At 46.1% G+C, this 24,039-nt stretch overlaps 1 protein-coding gene across 2 annotated transcripts in view; it reads left to right on the top strand.

The window, feature by feature from the left end:
- The first annotated feature begins 3,941 nt into the window (after window positions 1-3,941).
- Window positions 3,942-24,039, top strand: part of LOC143764684 (uncharacterized) — a 29,458-nt gene continuing 9,360 nt past the window's right edge. For both annotated transcript variants that reach the window (XM_077250515.1, XM_077250514.1), the window contains exons 1-6: window positions 3,942-4,288; window positions 8,399-8,490; window positions 8,620-8,799; window positions 8,883-9,006; window positions 9,090-9,187; window positions 9,386-9,476. In XM_077250515.1, coding sequence (XP_077106630.1) covers window positions 8,413-8,490; window positions 8,620-8,799; window positions 8,883-9,006; window positions 9,090-9,187; window positions 9,386-9,476 — 571 coding nt within the window. In that variant the 5' untranslated portion in view covers window positions 3,942-4,288; window positions 8,399-8,412. The remainder of the gene's footprint in view (window positions 4,289-8,398; window positions 8,491-8,619; window positions 8,800-8,882; window positions 9,007-9,089; window positions 9,188-9,385; window positions 9,477-24,039) is intronic.

Raw genomic sequence — 24,039 nt, 5'->3', positions numbered from 1 at the left:
CAGTGGTTTATCCCCATATATGAAGTATCAGCATACTCAGGACAAATTGCAAAACAACTTTTGGGGTCCAATTTATCCTGTTACCCTTGGGAAAATAAAAAATTTGGGGCGAAAAGATCATTTTTTGTGAAAATTAATATGAATTTTTTTTTTACAGCTCTACATTAGAAACTTCTGTGAAGCACTTGGAGATTCAAAGTGCTCACCACACATCTAGATAAGTTCCTTAGGGGGTCTACTTTCCAAAATGGTGTCACTTGTGGGGGTTTCCACTGTTTAGGCACGTCAGGGGCTCTCCAATCGCGACATGGGTTCCGATCTCAATTCCAGCAAATCTTGCATTGAAAAGTCAAATGGCGCTCCTTCCCTTCCGAGCTCTGCCATGTGTACAAACATTGGTTTACCCCAACATGTGGGGTATCGGCGTACTCAGGACAAATTGTACAACGACTTTTGTGGTCCAGTTTCTCCTGTTACCCTTGGTAAGATAAAACAAATTGGATCTGAAGTAAAAATTTTGTGAAAAAAAAAGTTCAATGTTAAATTTTTTTTAAACATTCCAAAAATTCCTGTGAAGCACCTGAAGGGTTAATAAAATTTTTGAATATGGTTTTGAGTACCTTGAGGGGTGCAGTTTTTAGAATGGTGTCACACTTGGGTATTTTCTGTCATATAGACCCCTCAAAGTCACTTCAAGTGTGAGGTGGTCCGTAAAAAAAATGGTTTTGCAAATTTTGTTGCAAAAATGAGAAATCGCTGGTCAACTTTTAACCCTTATAACTCCCTAACAAAAAAAAATTATGTTTTCCAAAATTGTGGTGTGATGTAAAGCAGACATGTGGGAAATGTTGTTTATTAACTATATTATGTGATATAACTCCCTAATTTAAGGGCATAAAAACTAAAAATTTGAAAATTGCAAAATTTTCATAATTTTCGACAAATTTCTGTTTTTTTCACAAATAAATGCAAGTCATATCGAAGAAGTTTTACCACTATCATGAAGTACAATATGTCACGAGAAAACAATGTCAGAATCACCAGGATCCATTGAAGCGTTTCAGAGTTATGACCTCATAAAGTGACAGTGGTCAGAATTGTAAAAATTGGCCCTGTCACTTAGGTGAAAACAGGCTTTTTTTCGGTGAAGGGGTTAAAGAGATTGTTTTTTCTTTTTTCCCTTAACATCAACCCAACCAACAGCTCAATGCACTTCCAAAGGACATGTCTGAAAATCTGCTCCGTACACCCTGTACACACATGGCCCCGCTGTATACTCTATACTGGCAGTGCCAGGGCTGTGTATATTCTATACTGGCAGTGCCAGGGCTGTGTATATTCTATACTGGCAGTGCCAGGGCTGTGTATATTCTATACTGGCAGTGTCAGGGCTGTGTATATTCTATACTGGCAGTGCCAGGGCTGTGTATATTCTATACTGGCAGTGCCAGGGCTGTGTATATTCTATACTGGCAGTGCCAGGGCTGTGTATATTGTATAATGGCAGTGCCAGGGCTGTGTATATTGTATAATGGCAGTGCCAGGGCTGTGTATATTCTATACTGGCAGTGTCAGGGCTGTGTATATTCTATACTGGCAGTGCCAGGGCTGTGTATATTCTATACTGGCAGTGTCAGGGCTGTGTATATTCTATACTGGCAGTGCCAGGGCTGTGTATATTCTATACTGGCAGTGCCAGGGCTGTGTATATTCTATACTGGCAGTGCCAGGGCTGTGTATATTCTATACTGGCAGTGCCAGGGCTGTGTATATTGTATAATGGCAGTGCCAGGGCTGTGTATATTGTATAATGGCAGTGCCAGGGCTGTGTATATTCTATACTGGCAGTGCCAGGGCTGTGTATATTCTATACTGGCAGTGCCAGGGCTGTGTATATTCTATACTGGCAGTGCCAGGGCTGTGTATATTCTATACTGGCAGTGCCAGGGCTGTGTATATTGTATAATGGCAGTGCCAGGGCTGTGTATATTGTATAATGGCAGTGCCAGGGCTGTGTATATTCTATACTGGCAGTGCCAGGGCTGTGTATATTCTATACTGGCAGTGCCAGGGCTGTGTATATTCTATACTGGCAGTGCCAGGGCTGTGTATATTCTATTCCGGCAGTGCCAGGGCTGTGTATATTCTATACTGGCAGTGCCAGGGCTGTGTATATTCTATACTGGCAGTGTCAGGGCTGTGTATATTCTATACTGGCAGTGTCAGGGCTGTGTATATTCTATACTGGCAGTGTCAGGGCTGTGTATATTCTATACTGGCAGTGCCAGGGCTGTGTATATTCTATACTGGCAGTGTCAGGGCTGTGTATATTCTATACTGGCAGTGCCAGGGCTGTGTATATTCTATACTGGCAGTGTCAGGGCTGTGTATATTCTATACTGGCAGTGCCAGGGCTGTGTATATTCTATTCCGGCAGTGCCAGGGCTGTGTATATTCTATACTGGCAGTGCCAGGGCTGTGTATATTCTATACTGGCAGTGTCAGGGCTGTGTATATTCTATACTGGCAGTGTCAGGGCTGTGTATATTCTATACTGGCAGTGCCAGGGCTGTGTATATTCTATACTGGCAGTGCCAGGGCTGTGTATATTCTATTCCGGCAGTGCCAGGGCTGTGTATATTCTATACTGGCAGTGCCAGGGCTGTGTATATTCTATACTGGCAGTGCCAGGGCTGTGTATATTCTATACTGGCAGTGTCAGGGCTGTGTATATTCTATACTGGCAGTGCCAGGGCTGTGTATATTCTATACTGGCAGTGTCAGGGCTGTGTATATTCTATACTGGCCGTGCCAGGGCTGTGTATATTCTATACTGGCAGTGTCAGGGCTGTGTATATTCTATACTGGCAGTGTCAGGGCTGTGTATATTCTATACTGGCAGTGTCAGGGCTGTGTATATTCTATACTGGCAGTGCCAGGGCTGTGTATATTCTATTCCGGCAGTGCCAGGGCTGTGTATATTCTATACTGGCAGTGCCAGGGCTGTGTATATTCTATACTGGCAGTGCCAGGGCTGTGTATATTCTATACTGGCAGTGTCAGGGCTGTGTATATTCTATACTGGCAGTGCCAGGGCTGTGTATATTCTATACTGGCAGTGTCAGGGCTGTGTATATTCTATACTGGCCGTGCCAGGGCTGTGTATATTCTATACTGGCAGTGTCAGGGCTGTGTATATTCTATACTGGCAGTGTCAGGGCTGTGTATATTCTATACTGGCAGTGTCAGGGCTGTGTATATTCTATACTGGCAGTGCCAGGGCTGTGTATATTCTATTCCGGCAGTGCCAGGGCTGTGTATATTCTATACTGGCAGTGCCAGGGCTGTGTATATTCTATACTGGCAGTGCCAGGGCTGTGTATATTCTATACTGGCAGTGTCAGGGCTGTGTATATTCTATACTGGCAGTGTCAGGGCTGTGTATATTCTATACTGGCAGTGTCAGGGTTGTGTATACAGTACATCTCGTCCACACATGGCTCTGCTTCGTACACACGTGGCTCCTCTATGTACACCTCAAAATAACATGGCTCCACTCTGTACACATCGCACACACGCGGCTCCACTCCGTACACCCCATTCACACACTGCTCCTCTACGTGCAGCTTATACACATGCTTCTCCGATCTGTACACCCCATACACACACGGCTCTGCTCCTTACGTCTCGTACACACACAGGGCTCCGCTCAGTACACCTCATACACATGCGACTCCGCTTTGTACCCCTCGTACACACACACTGCTCCGCTCCGTACAGGATGAACACACACAGCTCTGCTACATGCACACACGGCTCTACTACATCCACACTATAAACCCCTCCTGACCCCACACATAAACTTCCCCTCACCCAGCACCATGACAACCAGCACAGCAGAGTCCTGCATACACTGAGGCCCCGATCATGTGACCCCTGACTCCTCCCTCCTGTGACCTCATCACAGGTCCTGTGCGCACAGAACAGCCGTATATGTGGTGTGCGGCTCTGCAGGTGGAGGGATGTGGAGATTCCCCATTACTGGCGCATTAATACTAGTAATATATTGCACAGGGGATATCGCAGCCAATTCCCACAAGAAGAATCCTGGAAACACAGAATTAGAAATGATTCTTTCTCCGCAGTTTCTATAGGACTTAATACATTCCTGATTCCGGAGAGTAATAGAAATACGGCAGAAAACAGGAAGAAAGTTCAGAGAAGAAGCTTCATAGAAAGACACTGAAGTTACAGACGGCGTTTAACCCTTTGGGAGAAACTGTAGCAGGTAAAGACCCCAGTATCCACAGGTGTCCCTTCTAATTGGGGGAAACTCTCACCTCTAATAATCCTCGGGCAGTTATTATTATTATTATTATTATTCATTTTTATAGCGCCATTTATTCCATGGCGCTTTACATGTGAAATACGGGGCAAATATAGACAAATACATTAAACATGAGCAAAAAACAAGGCACACGGGTACATAAGGAGGGAGGACCCTGCCCGCGAGGGCTCACAATCTGCAGGGGATGGGTGATGATACACTAGGAGAGGGCAGAGCTGGTTGTGCGGCGGTTCAGTAGGTTCAGGATCACTGCAGGCTTGTCGGAAGAGGTGAGTCTTCAGGTTCTTTTTGAAAGTTTCTATGGTAGGCGAGAGTCTGATGTGCTGGGGTAGAGAGTTCCAGAGTATGGGGGAAGCACGGGAGAAGTCTTGGATGCGGTTGTGGGAAGAAGAGATGAGAGGGGAGTAGAGAAGGAGGTCTTGAGAGGATCGGAGGTTGCGTGTTGGTAGGTACCGGTTGATCATGTCACAGATGTATGGAGGAGATAGGTTGTGGATGGCTTTGTAGGTCATTGTGAGGGTTTTGAACTGGAGTCTCTGGGCAATAGGAAGCCAGTGAAGGGCTTGGCATAGGGGAGAGGCTGGGGAATAGCGGGGAGACAGGTAGATTAGTCGAGCAGCAGAGTGTAGGATGGATTGGAGTGGTGCCAGAGTGCTAGAGGGGAGTCCAGAGAGTAGGAGGTTGCAGTAGTCGAGGCGGGAGATGATAAGGGCATGCACTAGTGTTTTTGTGGTGTCACAGTCAAGGAATGCGCGGATCCGGGAAATGTTTTTGAGTTTGAGGCGGCAGGAGGAGGCAAGGGCTTGGATATGTGGCTTGAAAGAGAGGGCAGAGTCGAGGATCACCCCGAGGCACCGGGCGTGTGGGACTGGGGAAAGTGAGCAGCCGTCGACATTGATGGATAGGTCTGGTGGAGGGGTAGAGTGAGATGGGGGAAAGATGATGAATTCTGTTTTGTCCATGTTCAGTTGTAGAAAGCGAGCAGAAAAGAAGGCTGAAATAGCAGACAGACAGTGCGGGATTTTGGTAAGTAAGGAGGTGAGGTCAGGTCCGGATAGGTAGATCTGCGTGTCATCAGCATAGAGATGGTACTGCATACCGTGGGATTCTATGAGCTGTCCCAGGCCGAAGGTGTAGATGGAGAAGAGTAGGGGTCCTAGAACAGAGCCTTGAGGAACACCGACTGACAAGGGGCGAGGTGAGGAGGTGGTGTGGCGGAGGGAGACACTGAATGTCCGATCTGTCAGATATGATGAGATCCAGGAAAGGGCCAAGTCTGTGATGCCAAGAGATGAGAGGATTTGTAGCAGAAGGGAGTGGTCCACAGTGTCAAAGGCAGAAGACCGGTCCAGGAGAAGGAGGACAGAGTAGTGTCGCTTGTTCCTGGCAGTTAGTAGGTCATTGGTGACTTTAGTTAGGGCAGTTTCAGTTGAGTGATGGGAACGGAAGCCAGATTGTAATCGATCAAAGAGGGAGCAGGAGGAGAGGTGAGAGGACAGTTCAAGATGGATGTGTTGCTCCAGCAATTTGGAGGCATAAGGAAGAAGAGATATCGGGCGATAGCTAGACACAGAGGATGGGTCGAGGGAGGGCTTTTTGAGGATGGGTGTGATCTTGGCATGTTTGAAGGATGAGGGGAAGACACCTGTTGTGAGTGAGAGGTTGAAGAGGTGCGTTAGGGTTGGGATGAAGACCGTGGAAAGGTTAGGGATGAGGTGAGATGGGAGCGGGTCGAGCGTGCAGGTGGTGAGGTGTGATCTCGACAGGAGGGTGGAGAGCTGATCTTCTGTCATGGTGGAGAAGCTGGTTTTGGAGGAGCAGGGGTGAGCAGCTAAGAGGGGCAGTTGGCGCTGTGGGCCAAAGCTTTCTCTGATCGTATCGATCTTCTGTTTAAAGAAAGAGGCAAAGTCTTCAGCAGAAATGAGAGGGGAGGGAGGGGGTGCAGGGGGACGGAGTAGAGAATTGAAAGTGTTGAAAAGCTGTTTAGGGTTGTGAGACAGGGAGGATATGAGAGATGAGAAGTAAGTTTGTTTTGCGGCAGTGAGCGCGGACTTGAAGCTGGCGAGGGACTGCTTGTATGCGGTGAAGTGGTCAGCAGAGCGGGATCGCTTCCATCTTCGCTCAGCGATCCTGGAAGCCCGTCTCAGTTCTTTAGTCAGGCTGGTCAGCCAGGGCTGCCTGTTGACTGTACGAGTTTTGCTATGCATGAGGGGGGCGGCCGAATTGAGTGTTGCTGTTATTGTGGCGTTATAAAAAGCAGCAGCAGCATTTGTGTCATGAAGGGAGGCTATGTCGGTAAGAGGGAGAAGGGACTCAGAGAGTGATTGTAAGTTGAGATGTTTGAGATTTCTGCGAGGGAGTTCGTGGAGTGGGGGTTGCACACTAGGAGAGGAGAGGGAAGAGAATGTCAGTAGGTTGTGGTCAGACAGCGGGAGGGGTGAGTTAGTGAGATTAGTAAGGGAGCAGAGGCGGGTGAAGACGAGGTCCAGCGTGTGGCCATCTTTGTGAGTGGCCTCAGAGGACCATTGAGTGAGGCTAAAGGAGGCAGTCAGTGATAAAAGTTTAGAGGCAGCTGAGGTGGAAGTGTCAATCGGGATATTGAAATCACCCATGATGATAGTGGGGATGTCAACAGAGAGGAAATGAAGTAGCCATGTGGTGAAGTGGTCGAGAAAGGTGGAGATGGCTAGTTCTGGGGGGCGGTAGATGACAGCCAGCTGGAGGTTGGAGGGGGAATAGATGCGGATGGAGTGCACCTCAAATGAGGGAAGAGTAGCGGAGGGTGGTAGTGGGATTGGAGTGAAGGAGCAGATGTCGGACAGGAGCAAGCCAACTCCTCCACCACGTTTGTTGTTCTGACAAACACGGAAAAGTGCCCCTTTATAGATGTGACAGAAAGTCTGTTTAGTCACTTTCTCTTCATAGTATCAGCTGTAATCCAATGGTGAGATAGCGACTCACCCTGAAGACTCACAAATGGTGGGGATGTTATAAATATGTTAGATTTAGGGGGTTTTGTGTTGCCTCCTTATAAAAATCACAATGGTTTTGTTCTTTTTCCACTGATAGATACAAATGACCCACCTATGAAAGACGGGAACCAAGGAAACATGTATTAGGCCGGGGTCACACTACCGTAGAATATGGACTAGTCCTATACGAGAAAACATTGCATAGTGCTCGGACCAGTGTTAATCTATGGGGCAGCTCACATCACCGTATTTTTTCTCTAGCGTATTCAGCGTGCAGGTAAATGCAAGTCTATGGGTGCGAGAAAAACTCGGACACCACACGGACCATCAGTGTAGCTTATGACAAATACGCACACATTTTCCTAATTTCAGTCCATTGAGCAATTTATTCAATGAAGAAAATCAGTGAGAAATGTAAAGCCATACGCATGTCATACGGATACATGGGTGCGAGAAAATCGCATCATCGCATTACACACGAATGACCATACAGAGAACACTCGTGGGACTCTCGGCAGGGAGACTTGGACCGATTTTCCATACGTTTAGTGTGACGCCGGCCTCACTCTCATAGCACAGTGCCCCTTTCTTGGCCTCCACTCAGTATAACATTCCCCACTACCACCATCCCCCACGCACAGTATACATATTCATGTTCATTATTCATATAGACGGCCGGTGGTGATGGAGTCAGTGATGCACTGTGGTCAAATATGTTTCTAGAGCCGTAGTAGAAGATGAAGATATCTTCCTCACCAAGAAGTAGTTATTTCTCATATCACGTGTAATGAATATCTCCTGCAGTATTGCTATTGCCGATTCCAGTGTCGGTAAATGAGATGAGAATTAGCGTTATGGAAGATGAATCTATGAGAATCGTATTGAGCTGCCGACTCCGAGGGAAAAACTCCTTGTTGTCAGTGGCCTAAAATATATAAGTTTTATTAGTAGACGTAAAGAAGAAAACTAAATAGTATAAAATAAAAAATCTCATATGTTTCCCTTATTATCTCCAGTAATTGTATTATTACACAGAATTCTTTATGATCTCATGTCGGCTCATCTTCTTCTCAATCAGGTCCCTAAAATACAATGAATATGGACAGAGACAAGATGGCGGAGAGAATATTACACCTCACCCTAGAGATCCTCTTCCAGCTTACTGGAGAGGTGAGAGATTCTGATGACGTCACATTACATCATTCTTTTCTATGGGGATAACAGATGGACAGAACTGGAGAGGTGAGGACTCTGGAAATGTCTGTAGTGAGATTTATAAATGTGTCTCTCCATAATCAGGATTACACAGTAGTGAAGAAGACCTCTAGTGAGCGCTGTCAGGACCCTGTGTGTCAGGAATTGGATAGACCTCTGAGCCCAATCATGGGGCCTCCACCTCACCCTCTGATAAATGAGGACATCAATGGCCAGAAGATCCTAGAACTCACCTACGAGATGATTGAGCTGCTGACTGGAGAGGTGACACTGCTGGGAATGATGGGACATTATACAGTAACGCTATGAAGGGATCAGGGGGATGACGGTATCATTGTGTGTGTCAGGTTCCTATAAGGTGTCAGGATGTCGCTGTCTATTTTTCCCTGGAGGAGTGGGAGTATTTAGAAGGACACAAAGATCTGTACAAGGACATTATGACGGAGGTTCCTCAGCCCCTCACATCTCCAGGTAATGGACAAGACTAAATACACATGACCTATAATTATTTCTATGTGAAGAATGAATTCAGTCCCTGTATGTGTTTCCTCCAGTACTATCCAGTAAGAGGACAACACCAGAGAGATGTCTCCGTCCTCTTCTTCCACAGGACTGTAAACAAGAAGATCCCAATATTCCTCAGGATCATCAGGTAGATGGAGAGAAGGTGTCATGAGATCTCTCCTATGATCTGTAGATGGCTGTGAAGGTCTTGTGCTCAGTCTTGTTTTAGCCACCAGTATTATATGTTTTATACTTGTGTAATGAGAATGGTGGAGATGGCAGGATTAGAGCTGGTCATAGATGTAACTTCTCCATCTGTCTGTGACTTTTACAATATTTGTTTCAGTGTGAAGATCTGACCCATAATAATACTACAGAGACATATGTGAGGGGTGATGAGCAGTGTAAAGAGGCGATTCCTACATATGACTACACAGGTGAGTAGTAACCACTAAATACAGAGAAGTTACAGATTCTTCTCATTCACCGGCTGTGGCTGCTTTATCGGTGTAGTCTGGCCGTATCACAATTGTGTGATCACCATTTTGCCTCTAGACCACAACATTCTTCTCCATCCAAAAGTGTTCAAATTACTTTGGGTATTGAAAGCCCTTTACTATAGAACTTACAACCTGAAGGATCCACCTACTCCCTGGGATTAGGAGATGCTTACCGTTACTTGCCCAGATCTGTAAACTACAAAGCCAAATTACAGCTTACGTAGAATGTGCTGACAAGTTAAAAAAATCATTTGAAGAAAAGTATGATGGGTCTCTTAAGAGAAAGTGGAGGGTAATGATGCTGATGGCTTCCTAGAAACTTCGCTTTTATGATCGACAACATTAAATGTGCAGTGAGGGCCAAGTGTGAATTTCTGTACAATAACAGCAGAGTTTCCCTTTATCCTGACTTTTAATTTTCTTTTAAAACCGACTAACTTGAAGGAGGATTGTGATAAACTACACAAAAACATTACACCTGTGCCATGTGTAAGATTGTAGTAGCATCGTACGTAGTGAAGAGGCAGTGACCCACAAAGTTCCAACACAAAAGTCTCTTTAATGTGTTTCCCTACAGCATTAAAGTCCAGTTCACACAAATGCATATAACTTTAGTGTATATTATCAGTGTTCAGTTCACACCAGTTCATAGCAAAATATATCCTATGGCTTTAGATTCACAGTCCCTAAACAGGCCAGACTTCCCTTGTCCAGTTTCCCTGGGCAACCGCACGCCATAATACAGTCTCCATATACACAGCCTCATATGTTGCAGACTCTACACACGCCAGCCCTCTCCGACTAGTTCCCGTGGGTGTCCTGCATCACTGTATCACAGTCTCTTACAGTCTCTTTACTCACACAGCCGTACACAGCCCAGGATATCCTCCGGTTTGCAGCCGGGCACCATATCCACCTGTTTGCAATCGTTACACTTGCTAGTCCTCTTTCGGACACAGGACATCCACTTTCGGGCACAGGACTGTCCACATCCGTCTCTTTTGGGCACAGGACATCCACCTCCAGGCACAGGATTGTCCACATCCGACTCCTTCAGGCACAGGACATCCACCTTTGGGCACAGGACTGTCCATTTCTGAACCAGTACCATGGACGACTTGCATTGCGGTATACGCTGCGGGTGCCAGGCTATTCTGCTGCCCTGGGTGCTGGCTCCGCTGGCCTGTGCCTCCATGCACTTAGCCAGCGCTCTGCAGGCCTCTGATCTGCACACCAGCACGCACCAGACTGACACTGACGTACACCTGACACACCCATATCTCTTACTGCAGGGCTTTAAACAAACACAAACCTGTGGCCTTCAGCCACATGGAAAACCCGGATCGGAAATCCGAGGCTCCCATGCACACCTATGAACTTCATCCGTCTGCATGCACAACCTGGGGAGAACACACAGCGACCCCTACTTGTGACATGAGTCACTGTTTCACACATGATTCATCTCTAAGTGTGCGTGCCTGATGGCTGTAATAGACATTTATTCACGTCTGCAGGAGATGTGTTGGCAAGGCTCGAGCTCTGGTTTCATGGATTCACCCCACATCGTAAATTACATTATGTTTTTAATCCTAAGGAATTCACATTATTGCACAATCTCTCTTGACATGGGGGCACTAATACTTTCTTTACTCTTTTGGTCAGGACTCATAATAGCCCCAATGTTCCACCTTAAATGAGTACAATTCTGGTTTAGTGTTGGAGTTCTCCCTTCATACATATGTTGTTGTTGGGAATATAACATATTTTGTTTATAGGTTTTATTTTTATTTTTTTTTACAGGTTCATTCTGTATGATTGATTGTGGTGGGATTGTCCTGGCTCACTTATGTGAGTCTACATACCCCTAGAAATCTTTTTAAAAAGTCTCCATTTGCTCTTCCTAATGTCCGAGATCTAAATTTAAGGCACCTCAACTGTAAAGATCTGAGGTTGTGGGTTATAAAAATCTCCTAGGCAGGTTAAGAATGCAACTATTTTTCCAGGTCACCACCTGACAGCACTCTGAAGGATGTCCTTCTTATCCACAGTGGGACAGGAAACCACGAGAGTTTAAAAGGACCCTCCCCCCACCACCCTTCAGTGTTTTTCCTGTCCCACTGTGGATAGGAACGGCGAGAGTGCGGAGGGTGTGGATCGGGGGGCTCAGCCTTTTCCCTTCCCACCTCAAGACCTCCGTATGCTGAAACTCAATGGAGGGTCCCTCAGCTTACCCAGTGTAGTGCTGCTCCTAGGATATAGGTCGCTTCCTCCTGGAGGGGGCTCTAAACCTGTGGCGATGCCTCAGATGTTCTCTGAACCGGGCCCGCCTCTGTGGGCATCATCGTCTCATCACGCGGTCCCCAGAGAGAAGCTTATGGCGGGGCATCTCTGAACGCTGAGCGCTGCAGTCCGGGGCCGCGGTGCATCACTTCTGGGTTGCAGCCAGCAGCGGGCGGGGCAGCGTCTCCTCCTCAGCATTGGATAGAGGAATGTTTCCGGGGCAGGTCGGTAAGGGTGGCACAGGCACTCCAGGAGGATCCATCAGCATATAAGGAGGTAACGGGGGTTAGTAGACAGCCACCTTTTGTCAGCCTTTGATGATGGAGGACACCTCTAAACTTGAAATGGCATAAAGCCGGGGGCATGTGAGTACCCAGGCAAAGGGTCTCTTCTGGGCTCCATCATGGTGCAGACCCTTAAAACAATTACACTTCTGTTTTATAGGGGACTTCTACCTAGGCAGACAAAAAGGAAGTTAAGAATTCGGGGAAGTATAGGAAGTGTCCTATTTGCACCATAAGGCTAAAAGACTCTTGGCAGAAACCCCTCTGTGAGGCATGCACCAACCGAATTGTAGGGGAAGAACAGGCCTCACTTATGACAAATATGAGAGCTATGATAAGAGAGGAGGTGCAAGCGTCTGTTTCTGGTCTAGTTCTACAGTTCTACCTAAACCCACGCAGTCCGACTCCCAGTCCAGAAAGAGATTGAGGGATTCCATCTCCTCTTCGGAAGGAGCCTTTTTCGAGTCTGAACTGGAGGAAGATGAATATAGAGATCCTCCAGAAAGAGGGAAGAGGTACTTATGCTCTTCTGTGGACACGGATGAGCTTCTGGGGGCAGTAAGACACACTATGCAGATTGAGGAGCCCCCAACAATTTGTTCAGTACAGGATGAGATGTTTGGGGGGGCTACGTTCCCATACCTCAAAAGTCTTCCCAGTGAACCCCCATATTCGATCTATGATCTTGGAAGAATGGGAGGAGGCGGAAAAGAGACTAACAATTCCCAAAGACTTTAAACTTTGTCTACCGTTTGACCCAGAGGAAGTCAAGGACTGGGAAGACATTCCCAAAATAGACATTCCTTTTGCCAGAATATCCAAGAGAACGGCCATCCCTTTTGAAGACTCCTCTAATCTAAAGGAGCCTATGGATCGGAAGGCGGATGGGCTCTTAAAAAGAGCATGGGAAAGTTTGGCGGCTGTTATCCGAGCAAATATAGCAGCAACATCAGTTGTGCGGTTTATGCAATTGTGGGTAGATGATCTGGCGGAGCAGCTATCAGCCAAAACCTCTATAGACACTATACTAAAATCCCTTCCCCTTCTAAATCTGGCAACCGACTTCCTTGCAGACGCCTCTGCGGAATCGGTGAGATTCACGGCTAGGAGTCAATCTTTGTCAAATGCAGCCAGAAGAGCCATCTGGCTAAAAAACTGGTCAGGGGATATGCATTCCAAAAATAAGCTTTGCTCTATTCCTTTCTCAGGGAGAAGGGTCTTTGGGCCGGTCCTCGATGATATTTTAGAGAAGGCCTCAGATGAAAAGAAAGGTTTTCCAGAGGAGAAACGCAAAAAATATCAGCCGTTTCGTAGGCCCAGTTATAGTCAGAGAACAGATTAAAGAGGGAAAGGGAAACGGGAGATTGAGCTATCCCTAAGGGGGGGACACTAGAGCCAGGAATAAAGAGACCATCTTCTCAGGATCAGGTTATCAGAAAAAATGACACCACCAGAGTAGGGGGGCGCCTAATCAGGTTCTTGGGGGATTGGCAAGAAGTTACTACAAGCCTTTGGGTCCTGCAGGTGATCTCCCAGGGATACAAAATAGAATTCTCTTCTGTACCTCCAGAAAGATTTCTTATATCCAGCTCCCATCTCGTTTCAACCTCTCCCATGTGGGTAGAGATTCAGGAACTCCTAGAGGTAGCGGCAATTATTCCGGTACCTCCCTGAGAAGAAGGAAAGGGGTTTTATTCAAGTCTTTTTTCCATAAATAAAACCTTCCAGGGAATCAAGAACGACAATAAACCTCAGACATCTAAACAGATGGTTAAAATACAAGAGGTTCAAAATGGAATCTATAAGATCCACAGTTCCCCTCTTAGGAAAAGGGTTGGTAATGTGTAGTCTAGACCTAAAGAGTGCATATTACCACGTCCCAATTTACTCAGGCCACCAGAGATAGTAGATAGTGGTAAATTCTGCCTTCCTTTACTACTATCAGTTTTGCTGCCTTCCTTTTGGCCTAGCTTCAGCCCCCAGGATTTTCACAAAACTTAGCCCACCACCTCCACCATATGTGAGAAATCAGAGCATCACGGTTGTCCCTTACCTAGACAATTTTTTTGGTAGTGGGAATGCAAAAATCGAAACCTTTTACTCCCTGAATCCTCTAGAGGGCCCAGCTGGGATCAATGCCCTTTCACAGTCATACCAAAAGTTCTCAGGAAAATATGCGAGGACAGAGCCAAGATCATTCTTGTAGTACCTTTCTGGCCAAAGAGGAGTTGGTTCCCCTTACTAAAGAAGATGTCAGAGGGAGAACCCTTTTTTTTCCACGAAGAAGTGACCTTCCCCGTCAGGGGCCTGTTCTGCACCAGAACCCAGAAACCCTCCGGTTATCAGCCTGGATCCTGAATGCCAGGTCCTAAGAACAAAGGGTCTGTTAGACGACGTTATATCTACACTACAAGCAAGTAGGAAGCCAGTAACTTCTTCAATTTATAATAAAATATGGAAAAAATTCTGCAACTATTGTGGAAAGGCGACAGTTGCTACTGACCACCCCGATATTCCCAAGATCCTTGACTTTTTACAATCAGGCTTTAGAGCAGGTCTCAGACCCAGTACCTTAAGGGTGCAGGTGGCGTCCCTTAGTGTTTTCTATGACTCTTCCCTGTCATCACACCCTTGGATAAGTCATTTTTTCCAGGGCAGTTCAGAGGTTAATCCCTTAATAAGGAAAACTGTTCCACCTTGGGACCTAAATTTAGTTCTTAATCAGTTGTGCAGGCATTCGTATGAGCTAGCAGGCAACCTAGAGATCAGTAGTCTTTCTCTTAAAACGGCATTTTTAGTGGCCATCACGTGAGCAAAAAGGCTAGGAGAGCTTCAGGCCCTTTCTAACCAGGATCCTTATTTGCAGAGTTTTTGATGACAGGCTGGTCTTAATACTTGATCCAGCTTTTTTCCCAAAGGTGGTCTCGGATTCAAATATGAATCAGGAGGTTCTACTTCCCTCTTGTTGCTAACTTCCTAAAAACCAAAAAGAAAGTTTCTACCATAATCTGGACGTTAGGGAAACAGTTCTTAACCCCTTCATGACCCAGCCTATTTTGGCCTTAATGACCTTGCCATTTTTTGCAATTCTGACCAGTGTCCCTTTATGAGGTAATAACTCAGGAACGCTTCAACGGATCCTTGCGGTTCTGAGATTGTTTTTTCGTGACATATTGGGCTTCATGTTAGTGGTAAATTTAGGTCGATAATTTCTGAGTTTATTTGTGAAAAAAACGGAAATTTGGCGAAAATTTTGAAAATTTTGCAATTTTCACATTTTGAATTTTTATTCTGTTAAACCAGAGAGTTATGTGACACAAAATAGTTAATAAATAACATTTCCCACATGTCTACTTTACATCAGCACAATTTTGGAAATACATTTTTTTTTTGCTAGGAAGTTATAAGGGTTAAAATTTGACCAGTGATTTCTCATTTTTACAACAAAATTTACAAAACCATTTTTTTTAGGGACCACCTCACATTTGAAGTCAGTTTGAGGGTTCTATATGGCTGAAAATACCCAAAAGTGACACCATTCTAAAAACTGCACCCCTCAAGGTGCTCAAAACCACATTCAAGAAGTTTATTAACCCTTCAGGTGTTTCACAGCAGCAGAAGCAACAAATAGGGGAAAAATTAACATTTAACTTTTTAGTCACAAAAATGATCTTTTCGCAACAATTTTTTTATTTTCCCAAGGGTAAAAGGAGAAACTGGACCACGAATGTTGTTGTCCAATTTGTCGTGAGTACGCTGATGCCTCATATGTGGGGGTAAACCACTGTTGGGGCGCACGGCAGGGCTCGGAAGGGAAGGAGCGCCATTTGACTTTTTGAATGAAAAATTGGCTCCAATCTTTAGCGGACACCATGTCGCGTTTGGAGAGCCCCCGTGTGCCTAAACATTGGAGCTCCCCCACAAGTGACCACATTTTGGAAACTAGACCCCCCAAGGAACTTATCTAGAAGCATAGTGAGCACTTTAAACCCCCAGGTGCTTCACAAATTAATCCGTAAAAATGAAAAAGTACTTTTTTTTCACACAAATTTTCTTTTAGCCTCAATTTTTTCATTTTCACATGGGCAACAGAATAAAATGGATCCTAAAATTTGTTGGGCAATTTCTCCTGAGTACGCCAATACCTCATATGTGGGGGTAAACTACTGTTTGGGCACATGGTAAGGCTCGGAAGGGAAGGAGCGCCATTTGACTTTTTGAATGGAAAATTAGCTCCAATCGTTAGTGGACACCATGTTGCGTTCGGAGAGCCCCTGTGTGCCTAAACATTGGAGCTCCCCTACAAGTGACCCCATTTTGGAAACTAGACCCCCCAAGGAACTAATCTAGATGTATAGTGAGCACTTAAAACCCCCAGGTGCTTCACAGAAGTTTATAACGCAGAGCCATGAAAATAAAAAAAATATTTTTCTTTCCTCAAAAATGATTTTTAGCCCGGAGTTTTTTATTTTCCCAAGGATAATAGGAGAAATTGGACCCCAAATGTTGTTGTCCAGTTTGTCCTGAGTACGATGATACCCCATATGTGGGGGTAAACCACTGTTTGGGCGCACGGCAGGGCTCGGAAGGGAAGGCACGCCATTTGGCTTTTTGAATGGAAAATTAGCTTCAATCATTAGCGGACACCATGTCGCGTTTGGAGAGCCCCTGTGTGCCTAAACATTGGAGCTCCCACACAAGTGACCCCATTTTGGAAACTAGACCTCCCAAGGAACTAATCTAGATGTGTGGTGAGCACTTTGAACCCTCAAGTGCTTCACAGAAGTTTATAACGCAGAGCCATGAAAATAAAAAATTATTTTTCTTTCCTCAAAAATGATTTTTTAACCCACAATTTTTTATTTTCCCAAGGGTAACAGGAGAAATTGGACCCCAAAAGTTGTTGTGCAGTTTCTCCTGAGTACGCTGATACCCCATATGTGGGGGTAAACCACTGTTTTGGCACACGTCGGGGAGCGGAAGGGAAGTAGTGACGTTTTGAAATGCAGACTTTAATGGAATGCTCTGCGGGCGTCACGTTGCATTTGCAGAGCCCCTGATGTGCCTAAACAGTAGGAACTCCCCACAATTGACCCCACTTTGGAAACTAGACCCCCAAGGGAACTTATCTAGATGTGTGGTGAGCACTTTGAACCCCCAAGTGCTTCACAGAAGTTTATAACGCAGAGCCGTGAAAATAAAAAATGTGTTTTCTTTCCTCAAAAATATTTTTTTAGGCCAGAATTTTTTAATTTTCCCAAGGGTAACAGGAAAAATTTGACCCCAAAAGTTGTTGTCCAGTTTCTCCTGAGTACGCTGATACCCCATATGTGGGGGTAAACCACTGTTTGGGCACATGGCGGGGCTCGGAAGGGAAGTAGTGACGATTTGGAATGCAGACTTTGATGGAATGGTCTGCGGGAATCATGTTACGTTTGCAGAGCCCCTGATGTGCCTAAACAGTAGAAACCCCCCACAAGTGACCCCATTTTGGAAACTAGACCCCCCAAGGAACTTATCTAGATGTGTGGTGAGCACGTTCAACCCCCAAGTGCTTCACAGAAGTTTACAACGCAGAGCCGTGAAAATAAAAAATAATTTTTCTTTCCTCAAAAAAGATGTTTTAGCAAGCAATTGTTTATTTTCACAAGGGTAACAGGAGAAATTGGACCCCAATATTTGTTGCCCAGTTTGTTGTGAGTACGCTGATACCTCATATGTGGGGGTAAACCACTGTTTGGGCGCACGTCAGGGCTCGGAAGGGAAGTAGTGACATTTGAAATGCAGACTTTGATGGAATGGTCTGCGGGCGTCACGTTGCATTTGCAGAGCCCCTGATGTGCCTAAACAGTAGAAACACCCCACAAGTGACCCCATTTTGAAAACTAGACCCCAAAAGGATCTTATCTAGATGTGTGGTGAGCACTTTCAACCCCCAAGTGTTTCACATAAGTTTATAACGTAGAGCCGTGAAAATAAAAAATAATTGTTCTTTCCTCAAAATTATGTTTTAGCAAGTAATTTTTTATTTTTGCAAGGGTAACAGGAGAAATTGGACCCCAATAGTTGTTGCACAGTTTGTCCTGAGTACGCTGGTATCCCATATGTGGGGGTAAACCACTGTTTGGGCGCACGTCGGGGCTTGGAAGGGAGGGCGCACCATTTGACTTTTTGAACGCAAGATTGGCTGGAATCAATGGTGGCGCCATGTTGCGTTTGGAGACCCCTGATGTGCCTAAACAGTGGAAACCCCTCAATTCTAACTTCAACACTAACCCCCAACCCTAATCCCAACTGTAGCCATAACCCTAACCACAACCCTAACCCCAACACACCCGTAACCCTAAATCCAACCCTAATCCTAACCCTAATCCCAACCCTACCCACAACTGTAACCCCAAGACAACCCTAACCCTATCCTTAACCCTAACCACAAGCCTAATCTATTTCCAACCCTAGCCCTAATTCCAACTCTAAGGGTACCGTCTCACATAACGATTTACCAACGATCACGACCAGCGATACGACCTGGCCATGATCGTTGGAAAGTCGTTGTGTGGTCGCTGGGGAGCTGTCACACAGACCGCTCTCCAGCGACCAACGATGCCAAGGTCCCGGGTAATCAGGGTAAACATCGGGTTACTAAGCGCAGGGCCGCGCTTAGTAACCCGATGTTTACCGTGGTTACCAGCGTAAAAGTAAAAAAAAACAAAAACGTACATACTCACATTTCGGTGTCCTTCAGGTCCCTTGCCGTCTGCTTCCCGCTCTGACTGAGTGCCGCCGTACAGTGAGAGCAGAGCGCAGCGGTGACGTCACTGCTGTGCTGTGCTCTCACTTTCCGGCCGGCAGACAGTCAGAGCGGGAAGCAGACGGCAAGGGACCTGAAGGACACTGAAATGTGAGTATGTACGTTTTTTTTTTCACTTTTACGCTGGTAACCACGGTAAACATCGGGTTACTAAGCGCGGCCCTGCGCTTAGTAACCCGATGTTTACCCTGGTTACAAGCGAACGCATCGCTGGATCGCTGTCACACACAACGATCCAGCGATGACAGCGGGAGATCCAGCGACGAAAGAAAGTTCCAAACGATTTACTACGACGTACGATTCTCAGCAGGGTCCCTGATCGCTGCTGCGTGTCAGACACAGCGATATCGTATGGATATCGCTGGAACGTCACGGATCGTACCGTCGTAGCGATCAAAGTGCCACTGTGAGACGGTACCCTAACTCTAATTCCAACCCTAACCCTAAGGGTATGTGCCCACTTTGCGGATTCGTGTGAGATTTTTCCGCACCATTTTTGAAAAATCCGCAGGTAAAAGGCACTGCGTTTTACCTACGGATTTACAGCGGATTTCCAGTGTTTTTTTGTGCGGATTTCACCTGCGGATTCCTATTGTGGAACAGGTGTAAAACGCTGCGGAATCCGCACAAAATTGACATGCTGCGGAAAATACAACACAGCGTTTCCGCACGGTATTTTCCGCACCATGGGCACAGCGGATTTGGTTTTCCATAGGTGTACATGGTACTGTAAACCTGATGGAAAACTGCTACGAATTCGCAGCGGCCAATCCGCTGCGGATCCGCGGCCAATCCGCTGCGGATCCGCAGCCAATCCGCTGCGGATCCGCGGCAATCCGCTGCGGATACGCGGCCAATCCGCTGCGGATCCGCGGCAATCCGCTGCGGATTCGCAGCCAAATCCGCACTGTGTGCACATGCCCTAACCCTACCCCTAACCCTACCCCTAATTCTAACCCTAATTCTAACCCTAATTCTAACCCTAGTTCTAACCCTAACCGTAGCAGAAAAAAAAATATATATATTTTATTTATTTTTATTATTGTCCCTATGGGGGTGATAAAGGGGGGGTCATTTACTTATTTTTTTATTTTGATCACTGTGATAGGCTATATCGCAGTGATCAAAATACATCTGAAACGAATCTGCCAGCCGGCGGGCGCAGTGCGCATGCGCCCGCCATTTTGCAAGATGGCGGCGCCCATGGAGAAGCCGGACGGACACCGGGAGGCCAGGTAAGTATGAAGGGGGGTGATCGGATCACGGGGGGGGGGGACCGGAGCACAGGGAGGGGGCACCGGAGCACGGGGGGAGCGGACAGGTGGACGGAGGAGCGGACAGGACGAATTAGGGGGGCGGCCACGTAACGGAGCACTGGGGGGGCGATCGGTGGGGTGGGGGGGAGGCAGATTAGGTTTTCCAGCCATGGCCGATGATATTGCAGCATCGGCCATGGCTGGATTGTAATATTTCACCGTTTTTTTGGGTGAAATATTACAAATCGCTCTGATTGGCAGTTTCACTTTCAACAGCCAATCAGAGCGATCGTAGCCACGAGGGGGTGAAGCCACCCCCCCTGGGCTGAAGCACCACTCCCCCTGTTCCTGGAGATCGGGTGAAATTGGAGTTAACCCTTTCACCCGATCTGCAGGAGCGCGATCCCTCCATGACGCATACGCTGCGTCATAGGTCGCATTGGCACCGACTTTCATGACGCAGCGTATGCGTCAAAGGTCGTGAAGGGGTTAAATACTAAGAGGCAACTAGGGCCTGGAGACAGGATAATAATCTTTTTGTTCAGTTCAGAGGTCCAAACAGAGGTAGAAAAGCATCCAAGTCTACTATTGCAAGATGGATTAGATTCATGATTAGCTTAGCCTATGAAGCTCAGGGAATGAATCCCCCAGAGAGCCTTAAAGCACATTCATCTAGGGCAATAGCAGATTCATGGGCAGAGAAAAGGGGGCTTCGGCAGATCAGATCTGCAGGGCCACATCTTGGTCCAGTCTCAGTACCTTCTCTAGGCATTATAAACTGGATATGATCTCGACATAATTAGGTTTCAGCAGGAAAGTACTTCAGGCAGTAGTCCCACCCTAAGGATCAATTTTCTTTCGTACTTCTCCAGGATGCTGTCAGGTGGTGACCTGGAAAACGGTAATTAGACCTACCGGTAATTGTATTTCCAGGAATCCATCCTGACAGCACTATTAGTTTCCCTCCCTACAATAATCACTGAATACTAATGTGATGTAACATTTGTATATTGATTTCTTGTTTAAATAAAAAAATTTCTTTTTGCATACATCCAGATGTGTTACTTTGGAAAATCACTGAAGGGTGGTGGGGGGGAGGGTCCTTTTAAACTGTTGTGGTTTCCTGTCCCACTGTGGATAAGAAGGACGTCCTCCAGGGTGCTGTCAGGATGGATTCCTAGAGATACAATTACCGGTAGGTCTAATTGACGTTTTTATTCTATACATCCATGGTTGTACAACAAATCCAGGTAGATGGCCCAAATACAATGTCCTCAGTCCACAAGTTCCTAATCTGACATCAGTAGTTCCACTGGCTCCATACCAGGCGATGCCCACTGTCTCACAACTTTTGGTTGGCCCACAGATTGTATCTGCAGCTGGTATAGTGTGCAGTCACAGCCTATGTTCCTCCAGACGATGGATATCCCGACCGTAGCTCATGGATACCTCTCCAGCCAACAATCTCCAAAACGCCATAGATCATCCATCCATCCCAGCTTGGATCCTCTTCTATCGAAATCCCTCCAACGACTGCTTGGTTCAGCCCTAAGTCTTTTTCTCCCGCCGCCTTAAACATTTTCCTTTAGCTCACAGAACAAGGCATATTCCATCAGCTGGGACTGTAAGTGAGACCTCCCGTGGTGACGGCTCCCCTTAGTCTACTATCCCCAACTACACAATGGGCCTAGGTTTGAGAGTACAATGGGAGTGAGGCCTTGATACAGATGAGATTGATAGTCTGGCCTTAAGGTACCTTCACACTGAACAACTTAACAACGATATCGCTAGCGATCCGTGACGTTGCAGCGTCCTGGATAGCGATATCGTTGTGTTTGACACGCAGCAGCGATCTGGATCCTGCTGTGATATCGTTGGTCGGAGCTAGAAGGCCAGCACCTTATTTCGTCGCTGGATCACCCGCTGACATCGCTGGATCGGTGTGTGTGACACCGATCCAGCGATGTCTTCACTGGTAACCAGGGTAAACATCGGGTTACTAAGCGCAGAGCCATGCTTAGTAACCCGATATTTACCCTGGTTACCAGTGTAAATGTTAAAAAAAACAAACACTACATACTCACCTTCTGATGTCTGTCACGTCCCCCGGCGTTCTGCTTCCCTGCACTGTGTCAGCGCCGGCTGGCCGTAAAGCAGGGCACAGCGGTGACGTCACCGCTCTGCTTTACGGCCGGCGCTTACAGTGCAGGGAAGCAGAACGCCGGGGGACGCGACAGACACCGGAATGTAAGTATGTAGTGTTTTTTTTTTTTTACATTTACACTGGTAACCAGGGTAAACATCGGGTTACTAAGCGCGGCCCTGTTCTTAGTGACCCGATGTTTACCCTGGTTACCCGGGGACATCGGCATCGTTGGTCGCTGGAGAGCTGTCTGTGTGACAGCTCTCCAGCGACCACACAGCGACGCTGCAGCGATCAGCATCGTTGTCTAGATCACTGCAGCGTCGCTAAATGTGACGGTACCTTTAGGTTTACATAAGCTCTAGCCAGCTTGTCTTCCTCTGCTGACTGCCACTGAATAGAAACTTTGATTCCTGAGGATGAACTGATAAGCAAGAAAATCACTAATAAAACACAGCAAGACATTTTCTAATAAAACACATGAAGCAAATTAACTATTAGGGTATGTGCACATGTCAGGATTTCTTGCAGAAATTTCCTGAAGAAAACAGGAAATTTTCTGCAAGAAATCCGCATTTTTTTTTTGCTTGTTTTTCCCGTTTTTTTTTAGCATTTTGCAAGTGAAATTAGCTTGCAGAATGCTAAAGTTTTTCAAGCGATCTGTAGCATCGCTTGGAAAACTGACTGACAGGTTGGTCACACTTGTCAAACATAGTGTTTGACAAGTGTGACCAACTTTTTACTATAGATGCTGCGTATGCAGCATCAATAGTAAAAGATAGAATGTTTAAAAATAATTTAAAAACATGGTTATACTCACCTGCAGACAGCCGATCTCCTCCGCGGCTTCCGTTCCTATAGATGGTGTGTGTGTGCAGGACCTTCGATGACGTCGCGGTCACGTGAGCGGTCACGCGACCAATCACAAGACCGCGACGTCATCGCAGGTCCTTCACACACACCATCTATAGGAACGGAAGCGGCAGCGTGCACCGATGACAGGCAGGAAGACTCCGGGGCCATCAGAGGGTGAGTATATGACTATTTTTTATTTTAATTCTATTTTTTTTTACCAATTATATGGTGCCCAGTCCGTGGAGGAGAGTCTCCTCTCCTCCACCCAGGGTACCAACCGCACATGATCTGCTTACTTCCTGCATGGTGGGCACAGCCACATGCGGAAAGTAAGCAAATTAATGCATTCCTAGTTGTGCGGAATCCCCGCAATTCCGCAAATTTAATGAACATGTTGCTTTTTTTTCCACTATGCGATTTTTTCGCGGAAAAAAATGCAACATTTGCACAAGAAATGCGGAATACACTGTAAATAATAGGAGGCATATGTAAGCGTTTTTTTTGCATTTTTATCACGTTTTTATAGCGAAAAAACGCAAAAAAAAATGCGAAAAATACTGAACGTGTGCACATGGCCTTAAAGTACAATAATATTGATGTAACCGGTGCTCCATGCTGGAAAAAGTCTTTATGTCTTAGAGCTGTGGACTCCGCTTTACGTCCATTTGTCCTATAGTCTTTAGTAAGCGGCCATATCCTCACATCAGCTCTGCAGTACTATAAACAGTTTTCTTTAAATGTCTTAATATTTCTTCAAGAAACTCATCTGATAGAAAATATTGGCCCTTCGTTTAAAAAATATAAGAAAAAAGTCACAACGTGGGGGTTGGTCAGTGAACGGCACAACACACACAACCAGGATGGAAATGGG

This window comes from Ranitomeya variabilis, chromosome 4 (assembly GCF_051348905.1).
Source record: "Ranitomeya variabilis isolate aRanVar5 chromosome 4, aRanVar5.hap1, whole genome shotgun sequence".
Taxonomy (NCBI): Eukaryota; Metazoa; Chordata; class Amphibia; order Anura; family Dendrobatidae; genus Ranitomeya; species Ranitomeya variabilis.
Note: the sequence above shows the minus strand (reverse complement) of the source record. Positions and strands in the feature narration are given on the sequence as shown.